This window comes from Anomaloglossus baeobatrachus, chromosome 4 (assembly GCF_048569485.1).
Source record: "Anomaloglossus baeobatrachus isolate aAnoBae1 chromosome 4, aAnoBae1.hap1, whole genome shotgun sequence".
NCBI classification, from domain to species: Eukaryota; Metazoa; Chordata; class Amphibia; order Anura; family Aromobatidae; genus Anomaloglossus; species Anomaloglossus baeobatrachus.
The window spans coordinates 11,429,331-11,443,675 of NC_134356.1; the positions used below are offsets into that span (position 1 = coordinate 11,429,331).

Sequence of the window (14,345 nt, forward strand, 5' to 3'; positions counted from 1 at the left end):
CGGGGGGTCCCTGTATCTCTCGGGGGTCTCTGTATATCCCGGGGGGTCCCTGTATCTCTAGGGGGTGTCTGTATATCCCGGGGGGTCCCTGTATCTCTCGGGGGGCCCTGTATATCCCGGGGGGTCCCTGTATCTCTCGGGGGTCTCTGTATATCCTGGGGGGTCCCTGTATCTCTCGGGGGGCCCTGTATATCCCGGGGGGTCCCTGTATCTCTCGGGGGTCTCTGTATATCCTGGGGGGTCCCTGTATCTCTCGGGGGTCCCTGTATCTCTCGGGGGTCTCTGTATATCCCAGGGGGTCTCTGTATATCCCGGGGGGTCCCTGTATCTCTCGGGGGTGTCTGTATATCCTGGGGGGTCCCTGTATCTCTCGGGGGGCCCTGTATATCCCGGGGGGTCCCTGTATCTCTCGGGGGTCTCTGTATCTCTCGGGGGCCCCTGTATATCCCAGGGGGTCCCTGTATCTCTCGGGGGTCCCGGTGTCGCGTACATCTTCTCTTGTCATGTTTCGGGGTCTGTGAATTACACATAAAGTTTTGTCTCCCCTTCTGTTTATTTAGCCCCGCCCCTCATTCCACAGTTCTGGCCCCGCCCCCAGGACGCTCACACGTTCTAACAACCAATGATCAGAGACTGCTGACCAATAGGAAGGCGGGACACTGCCGGGTGCGGTTGTCAGGAGCAGACTGGTTGCTAAGGGACTGGACTCGGGATTCTAACGGGGAAAGAAGCTGCGAAATGGACTCCAGCGGGGACTGGGGAACCGGGGCCAGGTACAAGGGAGACCCCCAGCATCCCCCTCCCCCCAACACACAGACCCCCAGCACCCCACCCAACACACAGACCCCCAGCACCCCACCCAACGCACAGACCCCCAGCATCCTCCCTCCTCTAATACACAGACCCCCATCATCCCCCTGCTCTAATACACAGACCCCCATCATCCCCCTGCTCTAATACACAGACCCCCATCATCCCCCTGCTCTAATACACAGACCCCATCATCCCCCTGCTCTAATACACAGACCCCCATCATCCCCCTGCTCTAATACACAGACCCCCATCATCCCCCTGCTCTAATACACAGACCCCCATCATCCTCCCCTGCTCTAATACACAGACCCCCATCATCCTCCTGCTCTAATACACAGACCCCATCATCCCCCTGCTCTAATACACAGACCCCCATCATCCCCCTGCTCTAATACACAGACCCCCATCATCCTCCCTGCTCTAATACACAGACCCCCAGCATCCTCCCTGCTCTAATACACAGACCCCCATCATCCCCCTGCTCTAATACACAGACCCCCATCATCCTCCCCTGCTCTAATTCACAGACCCCCATCATCCCCCTGCTCTAATACACAGACCCCCATCATCCCCCTGCTCTAATACACAGACCCCCATCATCCCCCTGCTCTAATACACAGACCCCCATCATCCTCCTGCTCTAATACACAGACCCCCATCATCCCCCTGCTCTAATACACAGACCCCCATCATCCTCCTGCTCTAATACACAGACCCCCATCATCCCCCTGCTCTAATACACAGACCCCCATCATCCTCCTGCTCTAATACACAGACCCCGATCATCCTCCTGCTCTAATACACAGACCCCCATCATCCCCCTGCTCTAATACACAGACCCCCATCATCCCCCTGCTCTAATACACAGACCCCCATCATCCCCCTGCTCTAATACACAGACCCCCATCATCCTCCCCTCCTTTAATTAATACACAGACCCCCATCATCCCCCTGCTCTAATACACAGACCCCCATCATCCTCCCCCCTCTAATACACAGACCCCCATCATCCCCCTCTAATACACAGACCCCCATCATCCTCCCCCCTCATACACAGACCCCCATCATCCCCCTGCTCTAATACACAGACCCCCATCATCCTCCCCCCTCTAATACACAGACCCCCATCATCCCCCTCTAATACACAGACCCCCATCATCCCCCTGCTCTAATACACAGACCCCCATCATCCTCCCCTCGCTAATACACAGACCCCCATCATCCTCCCCTCCTTTAATATACAGACCCCCATCATCCTCCCCCCTCTAATACACAGACCCCCATCATCCCCCTGCTCTAATACACAGACCCCCATCATCCTCCCCTCGCTAATACACAGACCCCCATCATCCCACTCCTCTAATACACAGACCCCCATCATCCTCCCACTCCTCTAATACACAGACCCCCATCATCCCCCTGCTCTAATACACAGACCCCCATCATCCCCCTGCTCTAATACACAGACCCCCATCATCCCCCCCGCTCTAATACACAGACCCCCATCATCCCCCTGCTCTAATACACAGACCCCCATCATCCTCCCACTCCTCTAATACACAGACCCCCATCATCCCCCTGCTCTAATACACAGACCCCCATCATCCCCCTGCTCTAATACACAGACCCCCATCATCCCCCCCGCTCTAATACACAGACCCCCATCATCCCCCTGCTCTAATACACAGACCCCCATCATCCTCCCACTCCTCTAATACACAGACCCCATCATCCTTCCCCTCCTCTAATACACAGACCCCCATCATCCTCCCCTCGCTAATACACAGACCCCCATCATCCCCCCGCTCTAATACACAGACCCCCATCATCCCCCCGCTCTAATACACAGACCCCCATCATCCTCCCCTCGCTAATACACAGACCCCCATCATCCCCCCCCCTCTAATACACAGACCCACATCATCCCCCCGCTCTAATACACAGACCCCCATCATCCCCCTGCTCTAATACACAGACCCCCATCATCCCCCCGCTCTAATACACAGACCCCCATCATCCACCTGCTCTAATACACAGACCCCCATCATCCTCCTGCTCTAATACACAGACCCCCATCATCCCCCTGCTCTAATACACAGACCCCCATCATCCTCCCCTGCTCTAATACACAGACCCCCATCATCCCCCTGCTCTAATACACAGACCCCCATCATCCTCCCCTGCTCTAATACACAGACCCCCATCATCCTCCTGCTCTAATACACAGACCCCCATCATCCCCCTGCTCTAATACACAGACCCCCATCATCCTCCTGCTCTAATACACAGACCCCCATCATCCTCCCCTCCTCTAATACACAGACCCCCATCATCCTCCCCTCGCTAATACACAGAACCCCATCATCCTCCCCTCCTTTAATATACAGACCCCCATCATCCTCCCCCCTCTAATACACAGACCCCCATCATCCCCCTCTAATACACAGACCCCCATCATCCCCCTGCTCTAATACACAGACCCCCATCATCCTCCCCTCGCTAATACACAGACCCCCATCATCCTCCCCTCCTTTAATATACAGACCCCCATCATCCTCCCCCCTCTAATACACAGACCCCCATCATCCCCCTGCTCTAATACACAGACCCCCATCATCCTCCCCTCGCTAATACACAGACCCCCATCATCCCACTCCTCTAATACACAGACCCCCATCATCCTCCCACTCCTCTAATACACAGACCCCCATCATCCCCCTGCTCTAATACACAGACCCCCATCATCCCCCTGCTCTAATACACAGACCCCCATCATCCCCCCCGCTCTAATACACAGACCCCCATCATCCCCCTGCTCTAATACACAGACCCCCATCATCCTCCCCCTGCTCTAATACACAGACCCCCATCATCCTCCTGCTCTAATACACAGACCCCCATCATCCTCCCACTCCTCTAATACACAGACCCCCATCATCCTTCCCCTCCTCTAATACACAGACCCCCATCATCCTCCCCTCGCTAATACACAGACCCCCATCATCCCCCCGCTCTAATACACAGACCCCCATCATCCTCCCCTCGCTAATACACAGACCCCCATCATCCCCCCGCTCTAATACACAGACCCCCATCATCTCCCCACCTCCAATAATAATAATAATCTTTATTTCTATAGCACCAACGTATTCCGCAGCGCTGTACAATTCAGGAGAATTATATACAAGCAAGTAACGGTTATAGAAAATACAATAATTAGAGTGAAATAAAGACCACCCTGATTGTGAGAGCTTACACTCTACAGCGAGTGGGGGGGGGGCGCAAGGTGCAAGTCAGCCAGAAGCTTGAGATGCATTTGGGAGCGGTGGAGTTATGTTCTGGGAGGTCGTGGAGGGACTATGAATTTAATTTAGCTAGGGAGTGTGATAGGCCGCCCTAAAAAGATGCATTTTTAGGGAGCGTCTGAAGCTGAATAAGTTGTGATTCGTCCTAGCTTCATGGGGTAAAACGTTCCAGAAGATTGGTGCAGCTCGGGAGAAGTCTTGGATCCGGGAGCGGGAGGTTCAGATTAGTGTGGATGTTAGTCGAAAGTCATTTGCAGAACGTAGAGAATGGGTGGGGTGATAGAGACACAGACCCCCATCATCCTCCCACTCCTCTAATACACAGACCCCCATCATTCTCCCCCCTCTAATACAAAGACCCCCATCATTCTCCCTTACTGTAATACACAGACCCCCATCATTCTCCCTTACTGTAATACACAGACCCCCATCATTCTCCCTTACTGTAATACACAGACCCCCATCATTCTCCCTTACTGTAATACACAGACCCCCGTCACATTCTCTTATATGCAGTAATTATTTTCTGTTTCCAGTATCTTGGATGATGACAATGTTCGGCTCCGTCAGCTCAAGCTGCACAACCAGGTGCGGGAATTGTGGTGCAAGTATGGTGAGGTGTGGGTGTTGGTGCGGGTATTGTGGAGTGTCACGTTGGGTTTGTTTGTTGGGTTCTGTAGGGTGTCCGGGTACTGTGAGACGTCTGGTACTGTGATGGTGCTGGTACTGTGAGGTGCAGGGACTTTGGGGCGTGGGATACTGTGGTATTGCTGGGTACTATTGTGGTACCGGGTACTTTGGGGCATTGGGTACTGTGGTGTGCGCTACTTTGTGTGAGGACTGTGGTCTTCAAGTACTCTGGGGTGTCTAGTACTGTTGTAGTGCCGGGACTGGTGTTTAAGTACTGTGCGGCGTCGGGAACTGTAGGGTGCGGATATTGTAGAACATCAGGTACGGTAGGGTGTGGGTATTGCGGGGTGTTGGGTATTGTGTTGGGGCAGGTACTGTGGTGGTGTCGGGTACTGTGGTGTTGACGGGTACTCTAGTGATCCATGTACTGTGGTAGTGTCAGATACTGTCATGATCCATGTACTGTGGTGGTGCAGGTACTGTGGGTTGTCAGGTAATGTGCTGGTGTCGGGTACTGTGGTGGTTCCGGGTGCTGTGATGGTGCCGGGTGCTGTGATGGTGCCGGGTGCTGTGATGGTGCCGGGTACTGTGGTGGTGTCGGGTACTGTGGTGGTTCCGGGTACTGTGGTGGTGCCGGGTACTGTGGTGGTTCCGGGTGCTGTGATGGTGCCGGGTACTGTGGTGGTTCCGGGTGCTGTGATGGTGCCGGGTACTGTGGTGGTGCCGGGTACTGTGGTGGTGCCGGGTACTGTGGTGGTCCACTGCGGGGTATAAAGCTTCTCCCTGATTCCTGCACTCACTCTTCTTCCTTCTCTCGTACTTTGGTTGTGGGGATTTTTTTCTATTTTCCAATTGTAATCAGTGGCACAATCCTGCTGCTTTGTATTCGGGCCCCGGGCCCCGTCCAGTCCCCGCGCTCCTTATTGTGCCTCTTGTGTGCAGCGCGCCCTGCTGGAGATGAAACAGAAGCGGAGGCGTCAGGAGTCGCACATGGTGCTGCCGAACCAGGAGCCCCGATCAGCAAGAGGGAGAAGCAAGAGGAGCGAGGAGCAGGCGCCCCTGGTGCAGCGCCGGAGCCCCCAATCTGATCCCACCGACGTCATCTTACACGGTGAGTGCGGATCATTAGTGGGACCCCAAATACATCCAGACCCCCTTCATTTTGGAAGTGTCCAGAAGGTGGCAGCACAGTACAGTATAATATCATTGTGCCTGCGCCCTCTGTGCCGTGCAGCCGGCGCCCAGCAGCAGTGACCGTCGTGTCTTTCCTGAGTGACCCGGTGACGACACTTTGCATTGCAGGGATCGATGGCCCCGCCGCGCTCCACACCACAAAGGAGCTGGAGTTTAAAATCCACATTCTGTCCGTGGGAGAGACCTGCCCTGATGAGATCACATCGGACGACTCCAGCTTTGGGAACAGGCGGGCCGGATCCCCCCCGAGCAAACCCTCCGCCTCCCCAAAACAGTGGAAAGGCTCCATTCAAATATCCGAAACAAATCCCCAATCCGGTTACAGCAACACCCGGGGCGTCGCGAAAGAGGCGAGGACCCCGCCCGCTCCCCCCCGCGAGCCGGTCACCAAATCCAGCTCTGGAGAGGAGGAGGAGGAGACCCCCAGAAAGAACGAGGTGTCCAAACGGGACCTCCAAAAAATGCTAAAGAAAAGGGGTGAGTGTGCCTGTCTGCTGCTCCGGAGCTGCGCTCACGATTCTGCTCTTGGGGTTCACGGCTTTATGATCTTCTGACTTCTTCTCCCAGGAATTTCGGACAGTCTGAAGTTTGATGAGGAGTCTTCGGACGAGGGGGTGCCGGGGTCGGGGACGCGGCCAGGATCGGCCTCCAGTAAGAAGTCCCAGGCAGTGAGTCCCGGATTCAGGGTCCTTGCTCCGCTCCCCTCCCCCGCCTCCTCCATTAACCCCTTCCTGTGTGTCATGCAGGACTCAGCCTCTCCAGACACCGCTCCACAGACGCCGTCCGGAGACTCGGTGGATGTGGGAGACCTGAAGGATTTCGCGTTGCGTCCAGCACCTCGAGGCGTCACGATAAGGTGCCGGATCAGCCGCGACAAGAAGGGGGTGGACCGCGGTCTGTACCCCACCTACTACATGCACCAGGAGAAGGAGGACAACCGGAAGGTGAGCGGAGCCGCCATAACTGTAAAAGACCCCCAGTGATCCGCTGCGATCTGTGAGCAGCTCCCCCACAGGATAAGGGAAGTATTGCACATGCCGGTCCTCCGGTCTGTCCTCTGCCCGGGCTGCACACAGAGGTGTCGGGAGTCTTTTTTTTGGGGGGCGAGGGGGGGCATTTCACCTGATTTGTCTCCATCTTTTGTAGGTTTTCCTTCTCGCTGGTAGAAAAAGGAAAAAGAGCAAAACCTCCAATTACCTGATCTCCATCGACCCCACTGACATGGCGCGAGAGGGGGGCAGCTTTGTAGGAAAACTGCGGTATGTGTGACGCAGCACTGCTGCATGCTGACGGGCTCCGCAGGGTGACACATAGCTCTGCAGCGGAGCTGCATACACAAAACGGGAGCCGATTTTGCTTAGAGAAACCATGACACATTGCATCGTAGATATTTTTTATTTTTTTTCTATTTTAACCCTCCGTTGTCGTCATTCTGTTAGATCCAATCTAATGGGGACCAAGTTCACGGTGTACGACGATGGCGAGAACCCGACCAAGGCCCGGGGGTTACCGGAGGGCAGCGGCGTGCGGCAGGAGCTGGCGGCAGTTTGTTACGTAGGTGCATTCGTAGAATCCGGGGTCACGTCCCCGCGTCTCCGGCTTTTACCTCCATTGTCCTCTCCTCCCGCAGGAGACCAACGTGCTGGGGTTTAAGGGGCCGAGGAAGATGTCCGTCCTGATCCCGGGGATGAACATCAACCACGAGCGCATCCCCTTCCAGCCGCAAAACGTAAGTTGTTTAACACTTTGTTTCTTCGGCGCTCCATTGGGAGACCCAGACGATTGGGTGTATAGCACTGCCTCCGGAGGCCACACAAAGCAATTACACTAAAAAGTGTAAGGCCCCTCCCCTTCTGGCTATACACCCCCAGTGGGATCACTGGCTCACCAGTTTTCTGCTTTGTGCGAAGGAGGTCAGACATCCACGCATAGCTCCACTGTTTAGTCAGCAGTAGCTGCTGACTATATCGGATGGAAGAAAAGAGGGCCCATATGGGGCCCCCAGCATGCTCCCTTCTCACCCCACTTGTGGTTTGTAAGGTTGAGGTACCCATTGCGGGTACGGAGGCTGGAGCCCACATGCTGTTTTCCTTCCCCATCCCCCTGAGGGGCTCTGAGGAAGTGGGATCTTACCGGCCACCAAGCCCTGAGGCCGGGCTCCATCCACAGACCCATAGAACCTGCTGGATGTGGAGCGGGAGTGCCGTTCAGGGACAAGGCCCTGCAACTTTCAGGTACTCTGTGTCCCCGTATGGCAGCTGCACAGCAGGAGAAATTCCATTTCCTGTATCCCAAGCGTAAATTGAGTACTTTTCTGGACCACTCTGACTTCAGAGAATCCATCCAGAAACACAATACTTATCCGGACAAGCGTTTTTCTAAACGCCTTAAGGATACACGTTATCCTTTTCCCCCTGACGTGGTCAAACGCTGGACCCAGTGTCCAAAAGTGGACCCTCCAATATCCAGGCTTGCAGCTAGATCCATAGTTGCAGTGGAGGATGGGGCTTCACTTAAAGATGCCAATGACAGACAGATGGACCTTTGGTTGAAATCTGTCTATGAAGCTATCGGCGCGTCGTTTGCTCCAGCATTCGCGGCCGTGTGGGCGCTCCAAGCTATTTCAGCTGGTCTGGCACAGGTGGACTCTCTCATACGTCCAGCAGTGCCGCAAGTGGCGTCCCTAACTACGCAAATGTCTGCGTTTGCGACCTACGCTATCAATGCGGTACTGGACTCTACGAGCCGTACCTCAATGGCATCCGCCAACTCTGTAGTTTTGCGCAGAGCCTTGTGGTTAAAGGAATGGAAAGCAGATTCTGCTTCTAAAAAATGTTTAACCAGCTTGCCATTATCTGGAGACAGACTGTTTGGTGAGCAATTGGCGGAAATCATTAAACAGTCCAAAGGTAAGGACTCCTCCTTACCCCAGCCCAGATCAAGCAAACCTCCACAGAGGAAGTGGCAGTCAAAGTTTCGGTCCTTTCGAGGCTCGGGCAAGCCCCAATTCTCCTCGTCCAAAGGGACTCAGAAAGAGCAAAGGAGCTCTGATTCCTGGCGGGCTCACTCACGCCCCAAGAAAGCAACCGGAGGTACCGCTTCCAAGGCGGCTGCCTCATGACTTTCGGCCGCCTCCCTCCGCATCCTCGGTCGGTGGCAGGCTCTCCCGCTTTTGCGACATTTGGCTGCCACAGGTCAAAGACCGGTGGGTAACAGACATTTTGTCTCACGGGTACAGGATAGAGTTCAGTTCTCGGCCTCCGCCTCGGTTCTTCAGAACTTTCCCACATCCCGACCGAGCAGATGCCCTTCTGCAGGCGGTGACTTCTCTAAGAGCAGATGGAGTGGTGGTCCCTGTTCCTCTTCAGGAACGAGGTCAAGGTTTTTACTCCAATCTCTTTGTGGTGCCAAAAAAGGACGGCTCATTCCGTCCTGTTCTGGACCTAAAACTGCTCAACAAGCATGTGAACGCCAGGCGGTTCCGGATGGAATCCCTCCGCTCAGTCATTGCCTCAATGTCTCAAGGAGATTTCCTAGCATCAATAGACATCAAGGATGCTTATCTCCACGTGCCGATTGCTACAGAGCACCAACGCTTTCTACGCTTCGTGATAGGAGACGACCATCTTCAGTTCGTAGCTCTGCCATTTGGTCTCGCGACAGCCCCTCGGGTGTTCACCAAGATCATGGCAGCAGTGGTAGCAGTCTTGCACTCTCAGGGACACTCTATGATCCCTTACTTGGACGATCTACTGGTCAAGGCACCCTCTCAAGAGGCATGCCAACTCAGCTTGACTGTTGCACTGGAGACTCTCCAGACGTTCGGGTGGATCATCAACTTCTCAAAGTCAAATCTGTCACCGACCCAATCACTAACGTATCTTGGCATGGAGTTTCATACCCTCTCAGCGATAGTGAAGCTTCCGCTGGACAAGCAGCGGTCTCTACAGACTGGGGTGCAGGCTCTCCTTCAAGATCAGTCGCACTCCTTAAGACGCCTCATGCACTTCCTCGGGAAGATGGTGGCGGCAATGGAGGCGGTTCCGTTTGCGCAGTTTCATCTGCGCCCACTTCAATTGGACATTCTCCGCCAATGGGACGGGAAGTCAAAATCCCTGGACAGGAAAGTCTCCCTTTCCCAGACGGCCAAAGACTCTCTGCAGTGGTGGCTTCTTCCCACCTCATTATCACAGGGAAGATCCTTCCTACCACCGTCTTGGGCGGTGGTCACGACGGACGCGAGTCTGTCAGGGTGGGGAGCAGTTTTTCTCCACCACAGGGCTCAGGGTACGTGGACTCAGCAGGAGTCCACCCTTCAGATCAATGTTCTGGAAATCAGAGCAGTGTATCTTGCCCTACTAGCCTTCCAGCAGTGGCTGGAAGGAAGGCAGATCCGAATTCAGTCGGACAACTCCACAGCGGTGGCATACATCAACCACCAAGGGGGGACACGCAGTCGGCAAGCCTTCCAGGAAGTCCGGCGGATTCTGATGTGGGTGGAAGCCACGGCCTCCACCATATCCGCAGTTCACATCCCCGGCGTAGAAAACTGGGAAGCAGACTTCCTCAGTCGCCAGGGCATGGACGCAGGGGAATGGTCCCTTCACCCAGACGTGTTTCAGGAAATCTGTCGCCGATGGGGAAGGCCGGACGTCGTCCTCATGGCGTCCCGGCACAACAACAAGGTCCCAACCTTCATGGCACGGTCTCGCGATCAAAGAGCGCTGGCGGCAGACGCCCTAGTGCAAGATTGGTCGCAGTTCCGGCTCCCTTATGTGTTTCCACCTCTGGCACTCTTGCCCAGAGTGCTACGCAAGATCAGATCCGATTGCAGCCGCGTCATACTCGTCGCTCCAGACTGGCCGAGGAGGGCGTGGTATCCGGATCTGTGGCAGCTCACGGTCGGCCAACCGTGGGCACTACCAGACCGACCAGACTTACTGTCCCAAGGGCCGTTTTTCCATCGGAATTCTGCGGCCCTGAACCTGACTGTGTGGCCATTGAGTCCTGGATCCTAGCGTCTTCAGGATTATCCCAAGGGGTCGTTGCCACCATGAGACAGGCTAGGAAGCCCACGTCCGCTAAGATCTACCACAGAACGTGGAGGATATTCTTATCCTGGTGCTCTGCTCAGGGAGTGTCTCCCTGGCCATTTGCATTGTCTACCTTTCTTTCTTTCCTGCAATCTGGGTTAGAAAAAGGTTTGTCGCTCGGCTCCCTTAAAGGTCAGGTCTCGGCGCTATCCGTCTTTTTTCAGAGGCGTTTGGCACGACTTTCTAAGGTGCGCACGTTCCTGCAGGGGGTTTGCCATATCGTACCCCCGTACAAGCGGCCGTTAGATCCATGGGATCTGAACAGGGTACTAGTTGCCCTCCAGAAGCCGCCCTTCGAGCCTCTGAGGGAGGTTTCACTTTCTAGACTATCACAGAAAGTGGCCTTTCTGGTAGCGATCACATCTCTTCGGAGAGTGTCTGAGCTGGCAGCGCTATCATGCAAGGCTCCCTTCCTGGTCTTCCACCAGGACAAGGTAGTGCTGCGCCCCATTCAGGAGTTTCTCCCGAAGGTGGTATCCTCTTTTCATCTTAATCAGGATATCTCTTTGCCTTCGTTTTGTCCTCATGCAGTTCATCGGTATGAGAAGGATTTACATTTGTTAGATCTGGTGAGAGCACTCAGAATCTACATTTCCCGCACGGCGCCCCTGCGCCGCTCGGATGCACTCTTTGTCCTTGTCGCTGGCAAGCGCAAAGGGTCGCAGGCTTCCAAAGCCACCCTGGCTCGATGGATCAAAGAACCAATTCTTGAAGCCTACCGTTCTGCTGGGCTTCCGGTTCCATCAGGGCTGAAGGCCCATTCTACCAGAGCCGTGGGTGCGTCCTGAGCATTGCGACACCAGGCTACGGCTCAACAGGTGTGCCAGGCAGCTACCTGGTCGAGTCTGCACACTTTCACCAAACATTATCAGGTGCATACCTATGCTTCGGCGGACGCCAGCCTAGGTAGAAGAGTCCTGCAGGCGGCGGTTGCCTCCTCGTAGGGGAGAGCTGTTTTGCAGCTCTAACATGAGGTATTCTTTACCCACCCAGGGACAGCTTTTGGACGTCCCAATCGTCTGGGTCTCCCAATGGAGCGCCGAAGAAGAAGGGAATTTTGTTACTTACCGTAAATTCCTTTTCTTCTAGCTCCTATTGGGAGACCCAGCACCCGCCCTGTTGTCCTTCGGGATTTTTGGTTGTTTTTCGGGTACACATGTTGTTCATGTTGAACGGTTTCAGTTCTCCGATGTTACTTCGGAGTGAATTTGTTTAAACCAGTTATTGGCTTTCCTCCTTCTTGCTTTTGCACTAAAACTGGTGAGCCCGTGATCCCACTGGGGGTGTATAGCCAGAAGGGGAGGGGCCTTACACTTTTTAGTGTAATTGCTTTGTGTGGCCTCCGGAGGCAGTGCTATACACCCAATCGTCTGGGTCTCCCAATAGGAGCTAGAAGAAAAGGAATTTACGGTAAGTAACAAAATTCCCTTCTTTGCCTGGGTTTTTTTGGCAACCAGAACGTGATCGTCTTCACCAGAAATAGCGCCGCCATAGGCCATGTTGTGGTATGACAGTTCTGTGAAGGAGCGGAGCAGATGGCGCTGTGTCCGCGGCCGCTGAGGTCTCTTTTGTGTTGCAGGATTCGGAGAGTCTTCTTTCCCGGTGGCAAAACAAACGTCATGAGAACATCATTGAGCTGCACAACAAGGCCCCGGTGTGGAACGACGACACGCAGTCCTACGTGCTGAACTTCCACGGCCGGGTCACGCACGCCTCCGTCAAGAACTTCCAGATTGTGCATGACAATGATCGTGAGTCTGTGAGCGCCGTCCTCCCCTGCTCAGCCCTTGCCTCCGTCCTCCCCCGCACAGCCCTCGCCGCCGTCCTCCCCCGCCCAGTCCTCCCCCGCGCAGCCCTCGCCTCCGTCCTCCCCCGCACAGCCCTCGCCACCGTCCTCCCCCGCACAGCCCTCGCCACCGTCCTCCCCCGCACAGCCCTCGCCGCCGTCCTCCCTCGCCCAGTCCTCCCCCGCGCAGCCCTCGCCTCCGTCCTCCCCCGCACAGCCCTCGCCACCGTCCTCCCCCGCTCAGCCCTCGCCGCCGTCCTCCTCCACACAGCCCTCGCCGCAGTCCTTCCCCGCGCAGCCCTCGCCGCTGCGCCTGCCCTCTGCAGCTCTTGCCGCCGTCCTCCCCCGCACAGCCCTCGCCTCCGTCCTCCCCCGCTCAGCCCTCGCCGCCGTCCTCCTCCACGCAGCCCTCGCCGCAGTCCTTCCCCGCGCAGCCCTCGCCGCTGCGCCTGCCCTCTGCAGCTCTTGCCGCCGTCCTCCCCCGCATAGCCCTCGGTGCCGTCCTCCCCCCGCGCAGCCCTCGTCTCTGTCTTCTCTAGGTCAGCCCTCGCCGCCATCCTCCCCCCGCACAGCCCTCGCCGCCGTCGTCCCCCGCGCCGTCCTCCCCCGCTCCTGACTGACACTTCTCTCTGTCCCCAGCCGAGTACATCGTCATGCAGTTCGGCCGTGTGGCGGAGGACCTGTTCACCCTGGACTACAGCTACCCGCTCTGTGCCCTCCAGGCCTTCTCCGTGGCCCTCTCTAGCTTTGACAGCAAGCTGGCGTGTGAGTGACCAAGAAGCGGCCGCCCCGGGAGCGAAGCCACAAACTGACATCACATTAAATCTGCGCCAGACGAGAGGATCCGCCGTGCCTTTAATCATCCCAAATATCCAGCGGATACGGGGGCCGGGCCCCCCGCTATCTGCTGCTCGTCCTGTGTATGTAACCAGTGCTGTGCACATCGCAACCTCGTGTAGGATTCCTTCCACGACGTACAGAGATGTGCGTCTGACATTCCCCATGTACAGCGCCGTGTGCCTGGGGGTCCCCCGTGCGCTATACTGTATGTCTGGGGGTCGCCCCGTGCCCAGCGTCGTGTATCGTTACTACTGCCTTATATTTTGCTTTGCGTACCATGCATGGAAACTATGGCTGCAGTCTTAATGTTCAGCCTCGTGTACGGTGCTGTATATAGTGACCGCCGTCTTGTGTACGGCGCTGTATATAGTGACCGCGGTCTTGTGTACGGCGCTGTATATAGTGACCGCGGTCTTGTGTACGGCGCTGTATATAGTGACCGCGGTCTTGTGTACGGCGCTGTATATAGTGACCGCGGTCTTGTGTACGGCGCTGTATATAGTGACCGCGGTCTTGTGTATGGCGCTGTATATAGTGACCGCGGTCTTGTGTACGGCGCTGTATATAGTGACCGCGGTCTTGTGTACGGCGCTGTATATAGTGATCGCGGTCTTGTGTATGGCGCTGTATATAGTGACCGCGGTCTTGTGTATGGCGCTGTATATAGTGACCGCGGTCTTGTGT

The 14,345-nt window shown here is 55.8% G+C and overlaps 1 protein-coding gene across 2 annotated transcripts; it reads left to right on the top strand.

Annotated features, from left to right (window-relative positions):
- The first annotated feature begins 665 nt into the window (after positions 1-665).
- Positions 666-13,991, top strand: TULP3 (TUB like protein 3). 2 transcript variants are annotated; one of them, XM_075343656.1, is made up of 11 exons: positions 666-773; positions 4,655-4,706; positions 5,691-5,859; positions 6,051-6,419; positions 6,510-6,610; positions 6,689-6,886; positions 7,089-7,201; positions 7,382-7,496; positions 7,573-7,671; positions 12,615-12,786; positions 13,461-13,991. In XM_075343656.1, the coding sequence occupies exons 1-11, from the start codon at positions 739-741 to the stop codon at positions 13,592-13,594; spliced, it is 1,557 nt and encodes a 518-aa protein (XP_075199771.1). In that variant the 5' UTR covers positions 666-738; the 3' UTR covers positions 13,595-13,991. The 2 variants fall into 2 exon arrangements, with proteins under 2 accessions (XP_075199771.1, XP_075199772.1); XM_075343657.1 differs by lacking the exon at positions 4,655-4,706 and having other exon boundaries at positions 708-773.
- The last annotated feature ends 354 nt before the right edge of the window (positions 13,992-14,345 follow it).